The sequence below is a fragment of the Equus przewalskii genome, chromosome 20 (assembly GCF_037783145.1).
Source record: "Equus przewalskii isolate Varuska chromosome 20, EquPr2, whole genome shotgun sequence".
In the NCBI taxonomy this organism is placed as follows: domain Eukaryota; kingdom Metazoa; phylum Chordata; class Mammalia; order Perissodactyla; family Equidae; genus Equus; species Equus przewalskii.
In genome coordinates, this window is record NC_091850.1 from 18096346 (window position 1) to 18121826 (window position 25481).

Here is a 25481-nt window from a genome sequence, read left to right on the forward strand (position 1 = left end):
GATTTGAGGACCTGAGACCACATGCTGGGGAAGGGGTGGAGTGAGTTGAGCTGGGGTTTGTGCAGGTGGCTGTAGGCTCTGGACTTCGCTCTTCCTCAGTAATTGTGTGACATGCCCTGCAGCAAGGTTGGCTGTAGTATTCACAGATGTATCTCTAGAGGAGAGAGGATATGGGGGTTTGTCCTCTCTGGCTCTGGATTATTCCTACAATTTAAGGAGGTCTTAGCAAGGCTTTTTTTGTTTTTGTTTTTGTTTTTTACCGAGAAGGTCAGCCCCCAGTGTTTCCTTCCCTTGCCAAACCCTACTTACCTCCAGCAGGTGTCCCTATCCTTTCCCAACTAATGGAGAAAAGGGGAAACCTGTGTGCTTTCGCAGTGGCGTCATGGATCACAGAGGAGCAAAGGAACTTCACTAGGGGTTCTTCTCCCCCTCATTCTCTCCCACACCCAAAACACACACACACACATGCTTATTCAGATCTTATTTTTTCTTCTCTTTGGCTAAACCCTTGTTTACTGCTTGAGATACAGTAAACTCTGATAAACTAGTGCACCTGTGTTAACACAATTGGCAATTGGCTATCCTCTTTCCTCCAGCCCAGCCCTTGTCCTTATTTCATTAACTTTACAATAACGAGATCCCACATACGTAATTGAATTTGTTAGACTCCTACATGTAGTGTTATAATGACGTTGGGCTGTAATTAATTAGCTTTGCTTGATTATGACTCATATCTCTTTTCTTCTCCTCCTTTCCTCCCAGGCATGGAAAACCAAAATGGTGAGTCCTGATTGCTTTTCTGTGTCTGAGGAGATCCTATGATGGCAGGGAGGTGCTTTTACTCAGGATGGATTTTTCCATCTTTTCCCCAAGTTGCCTAAATACCACTTCAGATCTATTTCCCAAAATTGGGGGCTGTTGATGATAGTTTTTAGGATTTTGTCCACCTAACTTTCCCATATCCAACCCAATCCTTTCTTTTCTTGCAATTCTTGTACTCTTAGGCACCACTGTCAAAGATGATGGTGTTTCCTTTAACTTGGTTGGTTTCTGTTAACGTTTTTTACTTTATTTTAAATAGTAGTTTTAAGTTTATTCCATTAGGCTTTAGGGGAAAGATTCTATAATCTGACTTTATTCTGCCATCTTAGCCAGGAAGTTCTGTGCTAGGCACTTCACATATATTATCATATTTAATATTTACAATGCCTCTTTAATATACTATAGCTGATATTATCTCTGATTCACACAGGAGGACACTAAGGTTGGAAAGAGTGAAGTTTCCCAATGTCATTCAGCTAGAGGTGGAAGATCAGGGTCAAAAGCAGGCTTGTTTGTCTCCAAAGCCTATGGTTTTCTCCCTTCCACACTGCCTTCTCACGCTGCTGTCTGATGCTGAGTACATCAGTAACCCTTCTCTGGGCTTTACTTACTGCATCTACAAAATGAGGGAGCTGGCCTCTAAGGTCCTTCCCAGCTCTAAACTTCTGTGTTTATGATCAGTGGAACAAGAAGACTACATTTTACTTTAACGTAAATTTATTTGACTTTACATTTAATAGGAATGGCCATATATTTCAAGTTTAAATATATATTTACATATTTCTGCAGTCGGGAATTTTAGATTATGTAAACCTTTTTGTTTTCTCAACTCATTTTTCAGGTGCTTTGGAATTTCTCTGCTGTTCTTTTTAACGTATGGCATTTGCAATAGCAAAGTTGGAAATTTTTATTCAAATTGTAATTTTTTTCCTATATTATTCTGTGTCTGTTTAATATTTCTCAGTGTGCTGAGAATGCCTGAATCCAAGGTACTTTGAGGCAGTGAAGCGAAGCAAAATAAAATAATCCGTTTGGAGATTAAACCTCCAACCTCGACCTAAAGAGAGTTAACTAACCACGGATTACATTAAAGAGACTACAAATCCCTGCTTCTAAGAGTTTATAATCTAAAAGATAAACTGACTGATATCAGTGTACGTCTAACTCACGTGTGGGTACTCAGTAAACAGCAAATATGTCTGTTCACAGCTGCAAAGTAATCATGGTGCAGAAGCTAGGATTACTGTGGAAAGAGTGGTGATCTGTTAGCACAGGAAGTGGAGAACGTGGGAGACAACGGTGGACAGAATGGAGTGGCTTAGAGGGGAGGTCACGCTTAGTCTGTGACGAGGCAGGGCTTTGAAGATGAGTGAGTCAAGGAGAGAGCTGACCCACATTTCCTTGACCACTCCCAGGCCTCTTCCACCGTCAAGTCCTGTCCAGCCCTGGGTCCACAAGACAGCAGCCTCTCTGAGCTGTTGGCGAGGAGTCAACATTCAACATGTGTCTCTCACCCCTTCCTTTCCGAGAACCAATTCCATCCCTAAGAAGGGATCCACAGAAGTATCGAACTCGCCTCAGCCTTTCTCTGAATAATGTAATTAATTAGGCTATTTCTAACTGTGCTTTTCTCATCTCCATTTTGTTGATCTGATAGTCTTTGAGCCCCTTATATTTGCCAGACACTTTGCTAGGCCTTAGGTAAACCGTGAGGACCAAAAGAAATAGTACCTGAGCTGAAGAATTCCTTGTAGGTGAATGAGAAAATTAAAAAGTCTAGAGGGAATAGAAATAGTAAGAACAGAAATCACAGAAAAGAAGGCGGTACTGGGAGAGAAAAGAGCTGAGGGTGCAGTGGGGAGCTACTCACTGGTGATAAGGTCATTTCTCTATTTTATCCTTTTCCTCATATTCCAAATCTCTTGCTCAAACTATTTGACCACTCCCTTCTGGACTTTTCTTAAAGCCTCATATCTAGGCTATCTGTCTGTGGAATTGATAGTATTTTTAAACTCCTTTTAGTTAAAACCCAAGTATTTGTTCAAGCTCTGTTACTGTTTGCTCTGTGCCAGACATGGTGGCGTTTCCTCTAAGATCCCTGTGAGGATTTTAGCTATTTTCTCTCCTTCTGTCCTAGTTCTGCTGATTCCTCCCTCATGACGTTTATCTCCCGTAACCCACATACCGCAGGACCAGGAGTCAGGGTAGCTGTCTTCCTTTTCCCCTACTGCCACATCCAGACCATTTCTCTTCCAATCAAAAATCCCAGTTCCTTTGTGTCATAAGCTCTCATACTAGTCTACCTGCTGCCCTCCTGGTGCATTTCCCACAACTTCCTGTTCATTCTGCCCGTCAGTCACTGATGCTTTTAAGCACCTGGTGTCACTCATCCTCTTCCCATGTCTCAGTCTGTCATTAATGAAACTCCAGCCTCCAGGTAGAAAATTCATCCAGCTCCCTGGACCCTCAGTTCCTTGAGCTCCTTTCTTCTAACACTCTTTCCTTCATTCTACCTCAGCCACCCTGTCTGAGGCCATTCTCTACTAGACATTCTCATTCATTAAGAGTAGCTGCTCCAAGGGCTGGCCCCCTGGCCTAGTGGTTAGGTTGGGCATATTCCACTTTGGTGGCCTGGGTTTGGTTCCCGAGTACAGACCTACACCACTCGTCAGCAGCCATGCTGTGGCGGTGACCCACATACGAAATAGAGGAGGATTGGCACAGATGTCAGCTCAGAGCAGATCTTCCTCAGCAAAAGAAAAAAAAAGCTGCTCCACCTGTAAAACCTCATTTTCAAGCACTATAACTTTGACAATCACATCCTATCTTTTCAACTTGCTTACTCCACACCTGCATCTGAATAGCTGAGCATGACAGGAGGAAAAATCAACAACAGTCCTGACTGGCCTCTCATCAAATTAATAACCATGAGCCTCAAGTAGCCCCGAATTTCCTGGCAATCTTACTGTGTTTATCTGGTCAGTTCTCTGGGAAAGACTAGTTCACACTTTCTTTCCTGTCACAATCCTCCAGTGTCCCTGCCTGCTTCTCAGTGGATCACTTTGCTTTCTGTTTCACTGAGGAAATAGAAACCATCAGAAAAGAACCTTCGTCTTCCTGTGACCAAATCTACTAGCCTGCTTTCCCCACTGCCTTACTTTGTGTTGCTTTTCCTTTCACCTACTGAACTTATACTTCATTTTTGGCATCGTCAGTTTTTACTCCTCTCTAGTGGAACGTTCCAGTCAAGATACAAACATGCTATTATCTGGCCTACTAAAATTTTTTTAAAATTTCTTTTCCACCCCTCTGTCCCCAATCCAACCAACTCCTTTCTCAACTCTGCAAGCACACCTTTATAGTAAAACCCTTGGGAAGAATATTTATTCTTCATTTGCTGCGTCCATTTCCTCACCTCTCATTCCCGCTTCAAGCCACACCAATCAGTCATCTTATGACTTGACTCAGCAGTCCACAGTAGATCCATCCTTTCCTAAAGCACTTTCTGCACTTGGAAATGTTGGAATGCAGGCCTCATTTCTTGGACCTCTTCTCCTTCTACACTCATATCCTAGGTGATCTCATTTTTCCTACAGTTTTAAATACACTGATGACTCCTGTGCACTGGTGATTCCTACATTTGTATTTCTAGCTAAACCTCTCCACTGAGCTCCAGACTGTTCCTGTGCTTCTTCAGCATCCCTACTGGGATGTTTCACAGTATCTTACATTTAAGGCCAAAAGATTTCTGGACTTTCCCCACCTCACCCCCACCCAAACCCAACTCCCCTTCCAGTGTTTTCCATCTCAGTAAAAGTAGCGTCCTTTCTGTATCTCCCTCCCTCATTTACCCAAATCCCAGGCACCAGTTTCTCTTTATTTTCAAAATATATCCCAAACGCATCTACAATATCACCATCCTCATCCAAGCCACCATTCCTACCTGTGAATTCTTGTAACTGCTTCCTACCTGGTCTCTCTGCTTCCTCTCTTGCCCTCCTGCATTAACCCAGAAGGCCATGATCTTTAAGCATGTAAATCAGATCGTGCCACTTCCCTTGATCCAGGCCTGAGGTGATCTAGCCCTGCCTAGCTCTCTGACTTCTTCTTTCTAGCTTTTTGCGTCATTTGTTAAATTCCAGTTACATTGACCCCTCTGCCAACATATGTTTTGTTTGATTTCTAGGGTAAGACAAAATTTTATTTTAGTAAGAAGAAAAACCCACCTTAAAGGAACACTCTTAACTTAATCTTCCTGTGAATATCTCGCTCAGTCTTGCTCAGGTTTTTGCTCAGGTGTCACCTCCTCGAAGAAGGCTTCCTTGATAACCTCTCTAAAATAGCTGTCCCAGGGACCAGCCCCATGGTGTACTGGTTAAGCTTGGCGCACTCCACTTCAGCGGCCCGGGTTCACAGGTTTGAATCCCAGGTGTGGACCTATACCACTCATCAGCCGTGCTGTGGTGGTGACCCACATATAAAGTAGAGGAAGGTTGGCACAGATGTTAGCTCAAGGCTAATCTTCCTCAAGCAAAAAACAAGGAGGATTGGCAACAGATGTTAGCTCAAGGCTAATCTTCCTCAGTAATCAATCAATCAAATATAAAATTAAAAAAATAATAAAATAGTTGTCTCAGCCACTCCTGCCTCCAAAAGTGCTCTACTTTCTTATTGTGCTTTAATTTTCTTCGGAGTACTTATCATCTGAAATTATATTTTATGTATGTTCCTTTTTAAAAGTGATGTACTCGCATACCTTTAGCACCCCATTAGAATGTTATCTCCAGGGTAGCAGGGACCCTCTTTGTCTTACGGCTGCACCATGTCCCCAGTACTTGAAACAGTGCTGTCACACAAAAGGTCTCAATGAGTCTTTATTTAGAGAATTAGTAATTCTATCTTCTCCCACTTAAAAATTTTTTCTTAAAAATAGGCTATGATATACTGGAATCACAAACACCCCAAAATTCTAATGTCTTAAAGCAACAAAAGTTTCTTTTTCCTTCATACTACCTTCTCATCACAGACGGACAGGAGAGACCATTTGTTCTTCTGTAATCACACAGAGACGCAGACTGAGAGAGCAACCACCATCTTTTTTCTATTTTTTTTTTTTCCTTCTTCTGCCCAAAACCTCCCAGTACATATTTGTATATTTTAGTTGTGGGTACTTCTGGTTGTGGCATGCGGGACACTGCCTTAGCATGGCTTGATGAGTGCTGCTTGGTCTGTGCCCAGGATCCAAACCAGCAGAACCCTGGGCCATCCAAGCAGAGCACACAAACTTAACCACTCAGCCATGGGCCGGCCCCAGTGGCTGCCATCTTGAACACTGCCATTTATAATGGCAGAAAAGAAGACAGCTGGGGTGGGGATAGGGGTCTTTAATTAAATCCTCCACTTACCACTTCCACTTACAAGTTCTTAGTGAGTACTGGGCATAGAGTCCCATCCAGCTACAAGGAACCAGGCGGTCTGTCCTACCAGGTGTCCAGAGGCAGAGAGCCAGAAATTTGAGGGAATAGCAGTGACTACCACCACAGTCGTATTACAGAAAATCTGAAAGCTAGAAAAAGAGGAAAAGCCCATTCATTGCCTTCTCATCTTGATATAACCCCAATAATCATTTTTAGGTATTCCCTGTCCTTATTTTTAAATGTTACGTATATATTTTTTTCTCTTTAGATTATGAAATCTATAATTTACGCATAAAATAACGTAACAGACTCTACAGTCTTAATAAATGTTGATATTTTGCCATATTTATTTCATAGCTCAGTTATTTTTTAAATAGAAACTTTATAAATAACTATTTGATTCCGTTCCCCTCCCTACCTTCTAAGTGGTGACTGCTGTCCTGAAGTTAGGGTGTATCATTTTGTGTTGGTTATCTTCCTATAACTTCCTTTTAGTTCACTTTTTTTTTTTTTTGAGGAAGACTGGCCCTGAGCTAACGACAGTGCCCACTTTCCTCTATTTTATATGTGGGATGCCTGCCACAGCATGGCTTGATAAGCAGTGTGTAGGTCCATGCCCAGGATCCAAACCAGCGAACCCCGGACTCCCAAAGTGGAACACGCAAACTTAACCACTATGCCACTGGGCCAACCCCTTAGTTCACATTTTTTAAATGCTGCATAAGTAATTCTTGGTGTGAAATTACCACAACTTCCATTTCTGGGTATATTTCCCTTGTTCCTAAGTCTGTCTCTGGGCTACTAGAATGCTCTACCTTCTTTAATCACTTACTGTGTCCCAGCCCCTCTGTACATTTTCATATACCTGCACAAAAACTTCTCTCTTCAAATCACTTACTTTCTACTTCTAAGACTATCCTGGTCTGATAGCCAGCATAAGTAATAGTTATCTGTATATTGGCATAATCTTTCTACTATATTGTCTGGAAATATTGAACATGTTTATCTGTGATATTAATCTGCCTTATAATTCAAGCTCCGTGTGAACCATATCTGCAATTCTCTCTTCTCTTAGACACCAGACACAATTAGGCACTAAAATGCGGTTGCTAGAGATAGGCAGGGGTAAGCACCCTGCAGAGCAGTGGGCCCTCCTCTAGGTGGAGGGGAGGTAAAGAAAAAGCGGGAAGAAAGGGAGAAATCACTGACAACTCAGAGAGGAACCACCAAAAATATATCACCTGTGTTTCATTGAGAATATACATCTGGCCTGCTATTATCTAATAGTTCAGATGTGAAGTGGACTTGGACTAGCAAATGCTCTGTGGGTTCCTGTTGTGGAGAATTGACCCAGGTCAAGATTCATTCTGGCAGAGCCGTTGGAGTTTGTAGTTTCTGGTATTCTTTGGCAAAACCAGAAGTGGGCATCGCTTACCTTCATGTACTTGGCTAAAACCCTTGAAAAACTTTTTTGACTCATAAGAAAACAATTTAAACCCAATAATCCTTGCTTCATTTATTTTTGATGACAAGCCCGTTCTGTAGGGTTTTTCCGCATGAACTTACCCGACCTCCTTTAAAAAGAAAACTCTACCTCAGATGTGGAAATTTATTTATCTTTTCCATTCCATTCTTCTCTAAGAATGACGAGTTTCCCATGTATTTTTGTATACATAATTCTTTTTTTAAGGATTGTGGGCACATTTTATTGTGAATTTGGCCATGGCTTAATGATGTGTAATGTTAGATTTCTTCATATTTTAAGTTTTTTCTTTTAAAAAATCATCTAAAAGTAAAGGGAAAGGAGAAGGAGGAAAGGAAAAGAATGACTAAAGCTTTGGTTTGACAAATAAATAATGTTGTGAAATAAACCACTGAGATTTTGCAAGGTAAAAATCTGCCAAATCTACTCATTATTATGAAAATAAGTAATAAAATATTCATCTCACAGGCAGTTCAAAGGAACCCCATTGACTAAACTTGGTAATTAATCATTAAACTTTAATGAGCAATATAATAAATTTTTTTCTTGTAAAAGCCTGAGCTAGTACAATTTTCAGTGAAAGAGTTTGCTTTTATAGAAAATAAAACTACAAAGACATCTTGAGAATTAAGTCAGCTGCATGATATGATTATTAAACTATTCACTGTTAAATGTATATTCAAATGATTGGAAGTTCAAAAGAATTAACGTCACATTAGAAATGCTTTTTCGGTTTTTCAAATTGAACATAAAAGTTCCATAAGTTATGGGCATAAGTGAAGTGTGTGTGTTTCTTTCTCTCCTTTTCTTAAAATCCATAATTGTTCTCTGTTCAATGTGGAAGCATGACATCTAACTTCTATGTCTATAAAAGTTTAAAAATAACCTACAGGCATTTAATGTTACACTAGACCATGCATAATGAGTGAATTCCTGTTAACTTAATTTCACGTGGAGGAAAAATTCTTCAAATATGTATAAGTTACTCCCACCAGAGTAGCTGGCTTTTTCTTAGCCGTCTGTGGCATTTCGGGTTCTACTCTTGATCTCTTTCAAAGTTTTATTTTATTAAATTTGTCAAAAGTAGAGAGAAAGTTTATGGATTTTTTTTTCTTTCAACAAATTAAGAAAATGCAAATCTTGCTATATCCCTGTGGGAATTAAGCAGTACAGTAGCACTGGTTGGTCTGCTTTTAAAAATTAAGGCCTTTATTTGTTTTATTTTCAAGCAAAAATCAAAATGTTTGGTCTCTGGGTAACACATCTAAATTATGCATTTCTATACATATTTGTTAGAATCATATAATGCCTAATTTTAGTCTTTCATGATTATTAACCCACAGACTTCAAATCTAAGGAACATTGGGAATCGTGAGTGATATAATATCTAACTTTCTATTTGCAAAACTCAAATATTATGACTGAATATTTTCCTCAGTCCGAAAGCCATGCTGGCTCCCTACTGATCATTTGTATTGTTAAAATCCTTTCCTGCCTGCGGTATAGCCAATATGTATTCTAGGAGAATTGAATGATACAGAAGATGGGCTTCCTAAGAAACACTCAGTACACGTTGAAAGTATTTGAGTTCCCTAACAATTAAAATGTGATTGGCTACTTTGTTTAAAGTCTTTGAGAGAACTAGACTCTTAAAGGTCTGACATGCCTTTGGGATGATTTGTATCCGGGCAGTATTAAATTCCCAACTCATTTTGTCTGTGTTTAAATGACTGTGAAAGACAGGATATTTGTGGGAAGTAAATGTATTTGAGCGATCCATTCTTATGACTTTGTGGGGCATTGGAATTGGCCACCCCAAGATATGTCTCTTTGGCATGAGGATTATTTTGGGCTGGTTACTTGTAAAAACTGCAGACATGAGAGAAACTGAAAAGTAGAGGTTACCCGTTGTAAGAGACATTGACATTTGTCAGGGAAATCTCCATCTGTAAAGGTGTCTCTCTCTCTGTACCAGGAAGAAGGGGGGATGACCTTATCTCTAGAAACTCTTACCAGTGCAGAAGGCAAGGACTTAAATCTGCATAATAACCTTACTCTTGTTTACTGTTCTTTTCTGGCAATCTCCCATAACTGATTGCCCCCACCCCCAACACCCTCCTTTGCCTTTAGCTGAGGATGGTATTTAAGATGAGAGCCTCTGCCATTTTGGCGAGTTGCTCAGTTTTTCTGGGTCTCTCCCACGTATACATGTTATAAAGCTTTCTTAATTTTTCCTGTGTTATTCTGTCTCATGTGAATTTAATTCGTAGTCTAGCCAGAAGGACCTAGAGTGGGTAGAGGAAATGTCTTCCTCCCCAACAACTTTCAAGCAGCATATTTTCCATAATACCAGACAAATTGCAAAAATTAAGTATGCATTTTAAAGTTCAAAAGGTAAATATGTACATGAATTCAAACAACATAACTTTTAACACAAGGAAACACAGGAAGGAAAGCAACCTTACACAAGAGTAAATTTGTGAACAGAAGAACTTTAATGCCATTAGTAACAAACTGTAACGTCAGTAAGGTGGAAACTGAAATACAAGCATTAACATGAAATATAAGACTCTGGGAAGATAAAGAAGATAGGTAATACTTTCATAAGGAAATTATTACAAAACAATAATTCCCCAAGTGAAAGGAAAAGGTCAAGGTACTTGAAGAAAATAACAATTACCTTTTTATTCACCATGACAGTGATTGCACTTGGAGCTCTTCCTAAACCTAATCCAATTAATGATGCTTGAAATATGCTTCATTTGGGTAGTTAAGGGAAGTATATTCTAGAAGAAATGTAACCAAGATTTCGTTTGGGTGTGAGTCTAGGAGTCTTCACAGTAACTGACCTAGAGGAAATCTCTGACACCTTAAAGAATTTTAGTGTAATTTTATGATGCTGGGAAATCTGTGTGGAAAAAAGGGAAAGATTCATATAACCACAGAAAACTAATTCTAATTCATCCTGATTAACTCTAAACATAGAAATGGAACACCAAGGCTAGTGTGGTCAGACAACAAAGTGATGAGGACAACAAACACCAAGAAGAAGAACTTTTAAAAAAATGTTTAAAGAACCTGGTTAAGAGGATAGTTGGAATATCTAGGACAAAAGATTGACATGTGCAAAATAATGTAACGGTTATCGGTAAGAAAATGTATGCAGGCTATTTTGGAAATATGGTTTGATTTCTTATTTCTTTGTACAAAAAAGTAAGAGTATTTACCCACATCTGTGGTGGGAAGTTTTCCTAGAGTAAGTATGTAGTACAGTACTTCACTGCTCACCAAGCGTTCTTGATGTTACAGGCATTATAAGCTAGTTTAAATTTTAATTTTTTTTTTTTTTTGGCAGAATGTTAACCAAAGGAGAAATAGGATAAACCACCTTTTGTAACTTAAAAAAAAAAGTTAGATAAGAAGACACATACAAATGGGAACAAAATAAAACGTTTTGCGTGTTTTGTTTGTAGTCTCCCCTAAATTCTGAATACCATGTTATTTGAGGATGTTTATTTTCACAGTCCTCTGGATCGAGAGAAAATCGTTTCAGCATTTTAGTATTCTGAGTGTCTCTGATAATGAGCACTGACTGTTATTTCTACTCCCATGAGAACAAATATGAACACTGATCTGGCCTTGATATGAACAGCCCTGGGAATGGTTCACCCCTGGGTGGTGACGGTGTTGCTGTTGTACCAGTCGTGCACTGTTTGGGCTGGGAAGTCCCTTAAAGCCCATGCTTTCTTTGCCATTCCGTAGCCTCACCCTGATTGCATAGACTTGGCAGGTCATTGTTGGTGTTATTGTTATTTGATACTTATGTAGCGCTTCCATGGCAGTATTAAAAGTTGTTTCAACAACTGACCTAAGAGTTATCCTAGAAAAGAAAAGCCAGTGTAAATGTGCTAAAAACTAAATGAGACCTTTTTTTTTAATCCCATGTCAGGCCGTGTGTGTGTCTGTGTTGTCCTTATTCCACGATAACCTTTTATCTCCTGGACACTTAATTTGTCATTTAGGACATCTGTGGTTAGGAATAGAAGGCCCATTTTGTAATTGGTCACCATGCCAGAGGTGAAAGCCATTGACATGGAGCCTCCGGGGAGGGAGAACTCTTGGCAGGGTCCCCTTTCAGTGGGTGTTTTTTTCAGTTCTCTCAGGTTCTCTGCTCCCTTGGGGGAATTTGTACCCAAAGAGTATTGAGGTTTTTTTGTTGATTTTTTTCCAAAAGCATGTGTTTTCTGCATTCCTATTTTACAGTTCTCTGCGAAGGAGGAACAGTTCCTCTCCTTATTTGGTTTGGATTTGATTAGCAATGTTTGGGATTAGTTCTTTTTTAAAAAAAAAAAGTAAGACAAGTGAGAGGTAGCGGAGGGTGGTGGAAATAGCACTGGGCAAGGAAGCAGAGTCCTGGTCCTACCTTTTCCTCTAGGTGACCCTCGCAGAGGAGCCGCGCTGCTTAACTGAGTCCCATCGTCAGGTCATGTGCAGATGAAATGCATCAAGAAGAGAGAAAACTAGATAGTCAACCCCTAAGGAATTTTAGAAGTCTATATTCCTTGTCAGAATAACGATTGTAACAACAGTAGCAATAGCAGCTGTCAAGGACTTTCTAGCCATTGTTTGAAATTCCCACAACAACCCTGAAAGATAGGTATGTGTTATTTTTCAGATAAGGATGCAAAGGTTTGCTCAATATCATACAGGCAGCAAATGGCAGAGCCGAGAGTGAAATTCAGGTTGGTCCAACTCCGTGCAATTGGCCCAAAACTCTGATTTTTCAAGCTAGACAAGTTTTAGAATTATGCGTATAAGTTTTAGAATTAGGCAGTTTCAGGTTTAAAACTCAGCTTTACCACTTTCTAGCTGTGTGACCTTGGGCAAATTACCCTTTCTCTGAGCATTGTTAAACTGTGACGTGGGGTAAATCACATCTATATCATAAAGTTGTCAAGAATAAATGCCCAAAGCCCTGTAAAGCTCTAAAAATGGACAGGAGTGAAGCAAATGATAGCTTTTGCCCTTGGCTGTTTATTTATAATCATTATTTCTAAGTAAAAAGCCCTATCATGAAGATATTTATATAAAGAAATACTGGTTTTTTAGGTCTATATATGCTTCTTTCTAAATGCTGATTTTTCATAAATAACTTCTTATTTTTTCCTTTTATTTTCTTTCTCTTCTCTGAGATTACAAATGTCTGAGATAATCTAGGATTCGTGGGGGTGCTGCTGTTTGCTTTGGAGGAATTTGGCTGTCACAGTGTAAATCAGATATGAATTAATTCCCCCCGCTGTCAGTTGACCCTCTGCGCTCCCCAAATTTACCCAGGAATCCAGAAAACATTCAACCGTGTTTCAAAGGATTTCTCTCAGCAACTCCTCGAGAGCTTACTATCTGTTGGGCACTCTTCAGGCCCTGAGGTTTGGGATATTTCCAATGTAAAGGTCTACCGACTGTGCTAAAACAAAAGAATGATGTGTGCTAGACATCATGGAGAAATGGAGAAAAAATGGAAACCTGGCCACAGGTTTAAAGACAATAGGCTTGCTTTTGTACTGTTGAGTCAGCTAGTAGCTCAATAGGATTCTGCTGATACTTATTTTCTTTTTTGTCCATAACTTGAAACTATTTAAATCAACAACTTGTTACTTTTGTTGCTCACAAGCGTGGATCTGCTTATGAGCAGACACTGCTCCTGGATGAGAGTAGGTGCAAAGAAAACAACTCTCTCAGTAAGTGGGAAAGTAAGCCAAAAAAGAGTGTTAGGAAGTGAGTATGTTTACATCCGGGGACTAGTCTTATTTAATAGCTTTTTGTATATTAGTTTATTCAGTGGTTTAATTCTTTACTCGGACACTGCTCTGCACCCACCAAGTGGTTATCGTAGTCTTCTCTGTGATCCACTCTCTCTTTTGGTCCCTGATCACTCTTCAGTTCCATGTCTTTATTAAGGACATTTCTGAAAAATGCCACCTCTGGGAAAGGGCTCTGGACTCACCCATGTGAGAACTCTTTTCTGCATAATTAGCCTAATTTTTTTAAGTCTGATCATAGCCATCATTGTCCCAGTATGTTTTAACTCTGTGATGTTACCAGTTTGAATATTGAATTTGAGGCAGAAAACCTTCCTAAAGAAAGATGTATACTGTGCTTTATGCATCATCACTGAAAGAATTTTGCTTTGAAGCCCAGTGTGAACACTTAATTTTTATTTGCTATTATAAAAGAGTCTCTTTGAGCTGACAAATATGAAAATATGACTGTGATTTCGGCAGGAGTCCAGAAACTTTAGAGAGAATGATGCTTTTATCTTTTGAAAGTCTTTTGACTACTGTATTATTCCATTAATAGATGGAGAATGGGTAATGATATCCTTCAAGGCCGTCTTCTGTTGGAACTGGTCTTCCTACAAACTGTAGGGAAAAGATGTATGTGTCGAGTGGTAGGAGTTTAATGTACATTTATTTAAATCTTCTGCCTTTGGGCAGCTGGTAAATTTATTTAAGAGCTCTGTGTGGCCAGGTTTCCATTTTTCCTCCATGTGTATGCTGTCGTCCCTGGAATTTCAGTTAAACAATAAAATATTATACTTTTAAGTTGATGTGCAGTTGCATACTTCAGATTTCTCATGAAAGAACAGTAAGGAAGCCTTGAGCTAAATGGCTGCTTCCCCAGCATCCAGAATTCTGCTTTTGTCTTTATAGAGTCTGCCGATGTGTCCACCTCTGGGTGCAGTGCCATATGAAAGCACTTCATCTCACATTATCTGTTATAGCAAATGATTAAAGATTTCATGAAAGGTTAACACTCAAGAGGGAATATTTTCATAGATCAACTAAATGCACATACTGATCATAGAAAACATTTCTATGAACATCTGTCAAAAAGTCTTTAAATAAATAGTTATAATAATCTCAATGTTTATTTAGAACCCTAAGTGAAATCTTAATGATTTCCTTTTCATGAAAATGGTCAGAGTAAAAGAAAATTAAATTATTTTACTAATCTGGACTGATTTTGAGGTTGAGTTTACAGTGTCTTGCCCACACGATGCTCATTTTAATAAGTTTGGAAATCTTCAAAATCTAGATTTAGCTTTTGGACATTGCTTTTTTTAATTTTTTTATTTTTTGAGGTAACATCGGTTTATACCAGTGTATAAATTCCAGGTGTACATCATTGTATTTCGATTTCTGTGTAGACTGCATGATGTTCACCACCCAAAGACTAATTATCATCAGTCACTGTACACATGAGGGCATCACTTTTTAAGCCAGATTTTGGAAAGATCCTGCAGATGTTATTGTGAAAATATGCTATATCAGCCATCATCTTCTAAAACCGAACTAAGCAATTTAGAAGAAAGAATAGATTCTCATTGAGAAAGATCCTTGAACTTGATGTCTATTGAGATGAGCTTTGTAAATGTTCATTCTGATACATTTGAATGCTTTTTCTTAATCTTTACTGATAAAAGGAAAGCTTTCTTTTGATGGTCAAGACCTGTGAGGGAATGCTGTTCAAACTGTACCCTCCCTGTGTCCGCTATCTTTTTTCTTTCCAGCTTCAATTAATCTCTTTTCTCAGAGGTAATTCTACCCATGCCTCCATGCCCTGACTTTGGAAGATTCTTGGAGAGCATGAAGCAAAGGTGGGTAGGGTTACTGTTTTTGGAAAAGGCTCGGAAGTTTGTCCCAAGAAGTAATGTCAAAAGAATACAGCAGAGATGCTTGGCCCTGTTCTAAAGAAAAGTTTTTTGTTTGTGTCTTTGTTATAAACCACAGCATTGACTCTGTGATAACTCTGACCTTAAGTCTTCATGCTTATGTAAATCCTTTCAAATAACCCAACTGTACCCAATAAATTTGGAGACATTTGGGAGATGGGGCTGGGGGACGGTTTATGGGAAAGGGCTCTGTTTGATAGAAGTGGATCAGAAACTGGTAGGACTTTAAGTGTTCCTTTGCCCCAGCTCTTCTACAGTTTACGTTTAATTTCTTGAGCTCCTGCGTCTTTGACAATCTCACATTTAGCCTCTGTTTGCAAATCTCAGTCCCCTGTGGCCTGCTTTGTCGTTGCCAGGCAGTCCTTCAGATCTCAAAGGCTTCATTAACTTCACGTTGACACTGCGTCCAGCGTTACCTATAACCAACATAGCAGTGAATGATAAAGACCACAAACATTGGCTGCGTCCTGCTTTCAGTTTCCACATTTGGCTTTCACCCAGTACTTTTGATCAAGGCACAGAGTCTTCCAGAATGTTTATAATTTTGTAGCACCACTTCATTGGTGTAAATTCGTTCCTCAACCCAGATGGTGATCCGCTTACGAAGGTTTTTTTCTTCCTTGCTTATTTGTTATTTAGAAAGCCTGGGGTTGGGAATAGTAGGCCCATTTTGTAACTGGTCTTTGTGCCAGAGGTAAAAGCCATTGGCAAAGCCCTTCAAAGAAGGGGGAGCTGTTGGCAGGGCCGGGGGCTGGTGGGCGTTTCTCAGTTCCATTTGGTTTATACTCCCTTGGGGAAATTTGTACCCAAAGCATTTTAAGTTTAGTTTTCTACCGCCTCCTCTTGCCCTCCCCAAAAGCATATGTTTTCTGCATTCTTTATGCTGGTTCTCTCTTAAAAAGTGGAAGTTCCCTTCCTTATAAGGTTTAGATCTGTTTGAAAACATTCCTGGCTGTGATTTCCTTGTCACATAGCAATATACAGGCACCGAGGCTGCCCCTCCATAGTTTATCAAGTGAATACAAACACTGACTTACAAAACTAAATTTTGAGATCCAGCAAAGTGTGGAGGAATCTTCAGAAACCATGCATTACATAAAATAATCATAAAGATGAGTGGCAGCCTAAGGCCAGTAAGCAGTTTAGGGTAAGCCTGACCCATCAAAAAGTATTTTTTCAATTAAATAGCTACCGCGCCAAGTGTGCGAAGTACAGAAGATCGATAGGACATAAGCCTGGTCCTCCGGCCTGCGAGCTTCTTTGGAAGACAGTTATAAACAAAACCTCTCTACTGTAATGGAGAAAAAGAAAGCCTTGTGGACTAGCATTAGAAGAAATGAAGTGCCTGACCCCTGGGCATTCTCATTGTGTTTGGTTGTCATTGGGTTTTTATGCTGTTGAGGAAATTGTGTATAGCTTTTTATAGAATTCCTATGATAAATGATGGAAGAAAGTCAAGGTGCCAAAGATGAAGGAGATAAGATTGGCACTCATAAAGGTGTCTATTGCTACAGCTTGCTTTAGGAGGAAGATCCAATTTGAACATGCCTGCCTAATGCTGAAACTATTCTCAAAGCTAATATATAATAGAAAAATAAAAGCAAGCTCCCTAAAGACTTTTAAGGGACTACATTAAGTATCCTGTCTGCCTTGATGGAATGAAATTATTTAATCCTTCATTAAATCTTAAATTATTTGTTTCAACAGAGCAAATTGTATGCTATGTGTACTTTAAGTGGTAGGAGCATTGTTCACATAATAATTTGTGTGAATGGCATCCTGGTGTCACATCGTGCAAGGACTGTTGCACTAGAAGCAGCAACCCTAGTTGGAGGAAAGATTAAATTTGGGAGAATTTTTCCCGTAAGTTTTCATTATAATATATCCCCTTTTTGTCAATAGCGTATGTTAATAGTGTATGGCTAACATTAATCTTTCTTTCTCTTTATAAGCCAAAGCTATACATTTATGTTCATAAGGATTTGATTTTGAGCCTATTTATAATCATGATTTGTGATTTATGAAAGCATTAATTTAGGAAAGGTGTAAAACATTCCATATTTATGCTGTTCCCTTTGCTCAATTGTTAGGAACATCATCATTTATTCTCATGGAATCCTTTTTAGTTAGAAAAAAATAAAAACATGGAAGGTGAATCTTGTGCCCAGAATTCTTGAAGGAATCTGTGATAGTCTTTCCACTTACTTAAATTGCTTCTATTTCAACCAGATCTCATTTCATTAAACTGGCATAAATACAGCTTAATTCCCTAGGCCAATTTACATCTTTCCTATGGGGAAACCACTTGAATGTTAAAAGTTGGTGTGATACTGTATGATAATGGATAATTTAAAGGAAACAGTGATTTCTTCCCTAGTTGCCTTATTCATAGGAATGTCTTCTGTAAACAGCATGCACATTAGTTGACCTACAACAATATTCCCCCTGGAATACTGAGCAACCTAGAGTGTGTCCTTTACTTAATTTTGAAATGAACTCTAATTCCAAAAGCAGTATCTTCTGCCTCTTTCCTACTAAATGTATCTCTTGCATTTAGCAGAAGTGGTGTCTATTTTTATGGAAGATTCATTAGGCTCATTGAAACTTACATGATGTGGGGAAAAATTTGCCAAAGGATAGTAAATTTCATCTCTCTCAAGTGACCCTTTCCTTTTCAGGCTCTTTGGAGATGCCAAATCCAAGCAGCCCTGAAGAGATCTCTCAACTGACAGAGAAATGTCAGCAGGTTTTTAGTAACAGGAAGAGATGCCATAGGCTGCTTGGTTAAAATGGAGGTCTCTGGATAACATTCAAGTTTTCAGGGATACAGCTATAAATATGTCTCCCTCTCTTTCTGTCTCTCCTCACCGGCCCCCCCCCCCCCCCCCCCCGCCTTGGTCTTGTCTTGTCTTTTTTCTGGTAGCCAACACAACATACATTCAGTGGCAAGAGGCAGCCTGTCTGGGTATGTGATTTTTAGATTTATTATGAAAATATTTTGTTATTAAAAATTTCATTTGAGCAGGGCTGGTAACCCATCTTCACTGATGCCAGATTCTCCAGGTATTTAATATTGTTGGGCTTTAATGTGAAACTCCTTATGAAATTATTAGGCTCCCCATTAGTGTTTAATATAAAAAGAACTCATAGTAAATGGATCAGCCCATCCTGAGAACAGGATGTAAAGAAAGAGAACACTTCAGGTCAGCAACAAGTGTGCCCATACTAAACTATCCTGTGCTTTTTTCCTTTCTTGCAATAGAAGAGTAGAAGACTTTCTGTGCCTTTCTTTCCCATTTGCAAGCTGCCACACTTGAGCCTTGCAGGGGTGCTTTGATTGAGAAGCCAGACCAGCATATGCATCCTCCAGGTCCACGGGTCTGCCCATTTATGGTGCCCACTGGGCCTTCCACCCAATCTCCCCCATGGCCAAGTTCCTCAATACTGCTATACATAAAATGTTCTGTTTTTATAGTGCTCTCAAAGAAGAGAATTATCTTTTAGGATCTAAATGTAATAAAGGAGAATTAATCTTACACAATGATTTTTTAAAAAGCTATTTTTTAGATTAGCTTGCTGATTTCTGATTCAGTGGATTGGCAAAAAGATTCACAATTATTATTTGCTAACAAACATGTATAGTGGGCACTATAGTGTTATAGTTTTATAGTTTTCGATGTGCTCATTTTTTATAACACTTTTTGAGCGGTGTAAAGGGCACTCAAAATTATCGTGACTTCTGTTTGACCCATAAAAGAAATACACATTCTGGTTGTGCTTTTCTCAAATAACTACAACCACCAATACTTTACATAACTCTTGACTTTTCAGGGCAAGGCATTTAGTTTTAAAATACTCCCATGGAAGGAAAAATAATATTTACCCCCACTTCTTCTCTCTGTCCTTTGTCTTCCTATCTAACCAATCTGCGTGCTTTTATGTATTCATTTTTTTGAACTTATTCCCCTATCTGGAATGCTTATCTAAACAAAGAATTAGATTGCCCTGATAAGTGACACTAAGAGAATTGTTTCCCTCTAACTGCATAAAAACGTTAAAGATGATCTTCCATGGCTACTCTGTATTTCTGTTTATAGAAGCAAAGGAGGAAATTTCAAAAACAAAATTACAGTGCTTTTTCTGAAGTATAAATACATAGGCCCCATGCAAACTGGCACTTGCATTAGCCTTCAATCCGATATCCAAACTATTGTGAGTGTTTGGATGACACCATTTTTACAGTAGGAAATCATTTCATTCTGAATGTGCCATGGGCATTGGTTAGAGCAGTGAGTTTTATATGGTGTAGACACCTGGAGGTGAGAGAAGAAACAGTGCAGAAGCTTTGTGTGAACTCTCTTGAGCATTAATGATGTTCTTCTGGCACTAGTCATCCCAGCAGCCATTTCCTTGAATAACAAGGTCTCTGGAATATTTTTTCTCCAGTTTAGTCCATACACTTACAGAGAGAGAGAGAGAGAAAATGTGTGAATGAATATCAGTGACAATTTGTAGAGTTGGGGTAGCTGGCTGTATTTGTTTATGAAGTTCTCCAAGTTGAGTCTCAATTCATGCCTGACACTTACAAAGGGGATTTAGCAAAGCCTCTTCCTCTCCTTAACCTGAATGATTTGCTGGATTTTAATTAAACCTTTACTTATCCACACTTCATAGTGAGCTTAGAGAATTAGAAGTGAGGAAAAAGATCTGAGGACCCGAGGGATCCCTTATAGAAAGATCATGGCCAGAACAGTGACAGTGATTTTCACCAAATGCTTGCATTTACTTTCTAATTAAAAAAAAATTTTAGTCCAAGCACTGCTTCTAAAATACTGCCTTCATTTAATATCTAAACCACACAAGAAACTGTCCATCACTCCCCATCTCCTAGAACCTTTTCTGGCATTCATATTCCTCTATTCAAATCCGAACTATACTCAAAGGTCCAGCTCAAATCCAGCCTCCTCTATGAAGACTCCAGGAACTTGAGCTACCATCAGCCTGTCTCTGTGCCAATGGTGAGAGTGGAGCTCACTGGTATTAGCTGACATTTGTGCAATGCCTCCTACGTGCCAGGCACTGAGCTAAATGCTTTCACCTCGTCCACAGGATGGTCTAAAAGGCTACGTGCTCTTGTTATCACCATCTTACAAATGAGGAAACCAAAGCTCAGGGAGGTTAAGAGACGCACCCAAGGTCAGGCGGTAGTAAAGGACAAAGCCAGAATTTGAACCCAGGCTGTCAGGATCCGGAGACTACCACTCTGTAGACCACCATGAGTAGCCACAGCCTCATTCAAATCACAGATTTTAGGTTCTTAATGATGATCAGTTTTCACCTCTTTATAGTTGGTCCTGCATCCTCTCTGTTACATGCTTTTAATTTTGAGCTCCTGAACACAACTACCAAGACCCTAAGCTCCCGGCCCATGCTCATTTTTCAGGAGCAGGACGTGGTCCAATACCATTACTTTTCCACCAAAGGAACTGGTTAAGTGACTTGCGTAATGTCCCAAAGTTAGTAAGCACCACAGGAAGAAAACGAAAAGAGGTTCAAGAAAAAGGTTGAAGTATCTGTAATTTAAGGCAAATAAGTAAGTTAAAGATTAAGAATTAAAAAATCTTGAAAACTGATACTTGAGAGGAAATAGCTTTTATTAAAGGCAGTTGAAGGAGACTTCCGTGAAAATGCTAAAAGACACCACAAGCACTTTTATAAGCACTTTTTGACGGATTGAATTCTTTATTATGTCTAATATATCTAACTTAACAGTTTCCTGATTTGACTGTATTGCTTACCTTCTCCTTAAATTCACAAACACTGCTTTAGGTATTTGGGACTCACAAATTGCATTGAATTTGATAAGAATTGGAAGGAAGAAGCAGCAGCATACAAAGGAGAAAGGAAGGCAAGTAAATGCGTGTGCATTCTTGGTGGAAAAGAGCTGCAACTCCCTGGGCCACCCACCAGGTGTTGCCATTAGCCAAAGACAGCTTGGTTGCTGTGCCGTGTTGGAGAGGAGGGGCAGGGTAGTTAGAGTGGGCAACCTCTGAGTGGGAATGAGAAAAGGACCAGCAGTGCGGATTTGGCCATTAGTAGGAAGAAAATTAGACAACGTGTTAGGAGTCTCTGTTCATGCCTAGAACCTTCTTAGCTGGCCTTGGGTTTCATTGTTTCACCCACCTGGGTCTCCTTATCTGTAAAATGAGAGTTGAAATCAATGATTTGTAAGTTCCCTTCTGGCTCTCAAATTCTGACTCTAAGAATATCTTTTCCATATCAGTTCTTTGGAATGAGTCTTATTTTCAATTGATCTAAACAGTTCTAAAATGCTGTTTAAAATAATTAAAGTAACACTAAGAAAGGCTTGAAAAGCAATCAACAAAATTGTGAGTATCTCCCATAATGTCGTTTGTGTGACAATCTGCTAAAAATTTTTAAGCTAATAAAAGTAAAAGACAAATACCAAATGAATGCTTTTTAAGAAAGCTAAGGAGACGTAATGGCAACTTGCCAAATGCTGCTAAAGCGCTCAGTCTGCTCCTCCCAGCTGTTACTTCTCAAGGTGCTCATGGGCCTTAGGAAATCTGACACAATGTCAGACAAATACCTTTCTCCCGACGCTTTTATTACCTCCTTTTCCTGAAAGTCATAATCTAACACCAGGAAGAGAACTCATAGTTGTTTCTCATTTATCTCCAATGCCCTGCTTTCTAATTGAAAATTTTCATTCACATATTTTTTCAAATAAGATCTTAAGCTTTAGTTGGAAATGTTTATATGTCTTTTAATTTTATGTTTACCTGGTCTGGAAAAATAATCAGGTGGGTTTTTTTTTTTAATATTGTTTAAACAATAAAACTTGATAAGTGTTTTGGATATTACAAGATTTTTATTTTGACTTACCGAAGAATATACCAGCAATGAAAGAATGTCACAGTCTAGGTTACTGGTAAATGAGTTGCTTTTAAGTAAATCATCCTTACTTGAAAATGCTTTGTGCATTTGACAACTTTCAGGATGTATAATTCATCTCTAGCACTCAAAGATCATTTGACCAAGTAGCCTTTCCAAGGGATGGGGGCGGGAGGGTGGAACGGCCTGCCCATCGGAAGCAGCTGCATCATATTTTATGCAGATGTAAAGTTTTATGGCCTTCAAAATCAGATCACAAACACAAACTTGTGTTTCAAGTTGGGGAGATGTAAGGATGTTTTTTTCAGAGGTGGGGGTGGTTATTTGTTTGTTTTGAGTTATATGCGTTTTCATTCTGTCTGACCCTTGCCAGTGGCAACTGATGAAGACCAGAACTTGACTGACGAAGGGGGAAGGCACTCTGCAAAGCGTGTTTGATCCTAAGTTTGAAGTTACCTATCTCTTCACAAGACTTCATTGGGTTATAGTTAAGATTCATACTCATCTCCAAAAGGCTGCCTTTTTAATCAAACATCAAAATAACAGCAAGTTTAATTTGGGTCATTTGTATTTTCTTATTATAAATTTCCCAGAACATGCTCTTTATACACTGGGCATTCAATAAATGTCAGTCAATCACCAACGTTTATTGAGTACTGCTCCACTTGAAATGCTTATAAAGGAAAGCGAATGTTCTCAAGAGAATAGACAGTTTTCAGGGTGTCTTTCTCTTGCATTTCTGGTTCCAGAGCTATATGACTCACTTGTCAGCAGAGGTGGAAAGGTGGCTCTTCTTTTCCTGTGGAGGTGGTGCTTACAGGTCTGAGTTTCCATCACATACTCTAGGGCAAGGCAGTAGTCTGTCAGTTTGCATCACCACGTATGGACCAGTTGTTAAAATACTGACCTATCCCTGTAAGTGCCCCCCTGTTTATCTAACTGCATTGGTCCTTCCCTCACAACCTCCTGGGCTGCACCACAATCCTACAACCAAAGGGATAATTCCTGACTTAGCAGGGAGCCTCCAGAACCGTGCTCCAGCACCACCAGCATCCATTCTGATTGGTTAGTATCCATGCCATACCCCTTCTTGAGTATTTTAAATATTCCCCTTGCACTAGACATTATCTACACGGAAAGTTAAGGAGCCTTCATGAATGATTGCTCAAAGTTACTGTAGTCATTGACATTTTAAAAAAAAAACAGATTCAGGGACTAACTGAACTAGTACAGAACAGTGATCCTTTTATGGTGAAATATTAGATTCTTCTCCTGGTCCCAGACAGGGACCAGGTCTGAACCATGAAGCATCCTCATTACTAAATACAGGCAAGGGGACAGGAAATGTTAACTGAGCTAAACAGAGCTGAATATAGACTGCAGACCTAAAGAAGGAAAGAATTGAAATTTGAGAAGGCCACGCCAGAAACTCAAACTGATGACACATCAGAAGAATTAGTCTTCTTCATTACAAAGTGGCTGGCTGGTGAGGATCAGTAATTAGACAACAAAACAAATGGTGCTACTCTACAAGTTAAGTAAAACAAGAAGTGGTTTACTGAGCAGGCATTCATGGCTCCATCTTGTCACTCAGGTCTTCCTTGCTTTAAAGGTACACTAACTTTCAACCCATAGCACTCATATGTCTATAAAACCGAATCAAGAACTTAGCAAGACATTAAAAAATAAGAATAAACCTGAGTAGCACAGTACTGAGGAATATGATGTGACACAGTGGTTTTCAAACTGCTTGTTCCTGGGAACCCCAGCCTTGCTTCATCAAAGCAGTCCTGCTTTTAATGTTTTATATATGTTAATCTGTCACTCCCTGAGTAAAATCATCTACAAAAGTTAGTCCACGTTAATTTTTACTAATCTTCACTATAATTAGTGGGAAAATAAAATGCTTCTATTACTAGAACGTAAGTTCAGTGTTAAAACTGGAAATGTCCATAATGTGAGTTTGTACTTACATAATTATAATGACTATTAAGGAGGCAGTAGACTGCTGTGGGTAAGAGCATGGGTTCTGAAGTTAGACTGACCTTGGGCTGAACATCAGTTTCATCACCTGTTAGCTTTTTTCCCTTGGACAAGTTACTGACCTATCTGAGCCTCAGTTTCCATATGAGTTAAATTGTAGGTGATAATACTATAATGAGAATAAATGAGGTAGTGTTTCTTTATTGGTTGGGGTAAGTGACACGAGTTGCTATAAAGCCTACAACCTCAGTGGCTTGTGGCTATAAGTTTATTTCTTGGTCACCTCACAGTCCAGTATGGATCAGTGGGAGCATTCGGCTCCTTGTAATTATTCAAGGATCCTGACACCTTGTATCCTGTGCTGCTCTCCTTGGGGCCCACTCTATTCAACCTCTCATGGAAGGAGATCAAGGATTGTGCACAGCAAAAGGGAGCATCCCAAAGGTTTTGTTTGTTCCAGGAGTAGAAGGGATGCGTATCATTTGTGCTCCCATTCCCAGGACCCAGTCCCCTGGCCACACCCAACCATGGTGGAAGCTCTGGAGTGTAGTCTAGCCTTTTACCCTGGAAGGAGATGAGGGCACAGATGTTGGTGTGTACTAGCAGTTGCTGCCACAGTTATCTGAGGCACTTACCACAGTACCTGGCACATAGGAAATAGTCTGGGTTTTTTTCTAATTCCAGGAGCATCCAGGTAGCAACCACAGTGATGCTCACCATTTTCCAGTTGCTTAGAGACTATGCAAATTAGCAGAAACCCATAGAAACACTCACCTTGTGTTGGAGAGCCATTCTTACTCGAAATGACAAGAACGTAAATTATGAAAGCCAACCAAGCAGAGATGCACACTAAGTTAAAGCCAAGAACAAAAAACATGATGTGGGAGCCTTTCATTATAGCCGCAATGACACTCCAGCCTTAAATATATGGGGGGAAAAAGTTTGTCAAGTTGGGCTGTTTTTGGCAAAAGAGCCAAAAAAAATTTATGAAGATACTTACAGGAAAGGAAAAACAGTTTGGGGCTTTGGCATGAGATTTTATTTAAAAAAAAAAATTCTTCTGTTTTAAAAAAAATCAAGTTGGGAAACCCCTAAGTGGAAAAAAACACAATCTTTAGAGTTAGAAAAC

General features: G+C 39.3%; 1 protein-coding gene across 9 annotated transcripts in view; it reads left to right on the plus strand.

Annotated features, from left to right (window-relative positions):
- Positions 1–25481, plus strand: part of ARL15 (ARF like GTPase 15) — a 401193-nt gene that overhangs the window by 347364 nt on the left and 28348 nt on the right. Inside the window, exon 5 of one of the 9 annotated variants that reach the window (XM_070587604.1) lies at positions 21284–21357. The exons of the other annotated variants lie outside the window; for them this stretch is intronic. Coding sequence (XP_070443705.1) covers positions 21284–21310 — 27 coding nt within the window. The 3' untranslated portion in view covers positions 21311–21357. Of the gene's footprint in view, positions 1–21283; positions 21358–25481 lie in introns of those variants that run through there. 9 annotated transcript variants of the gene reach the window in all.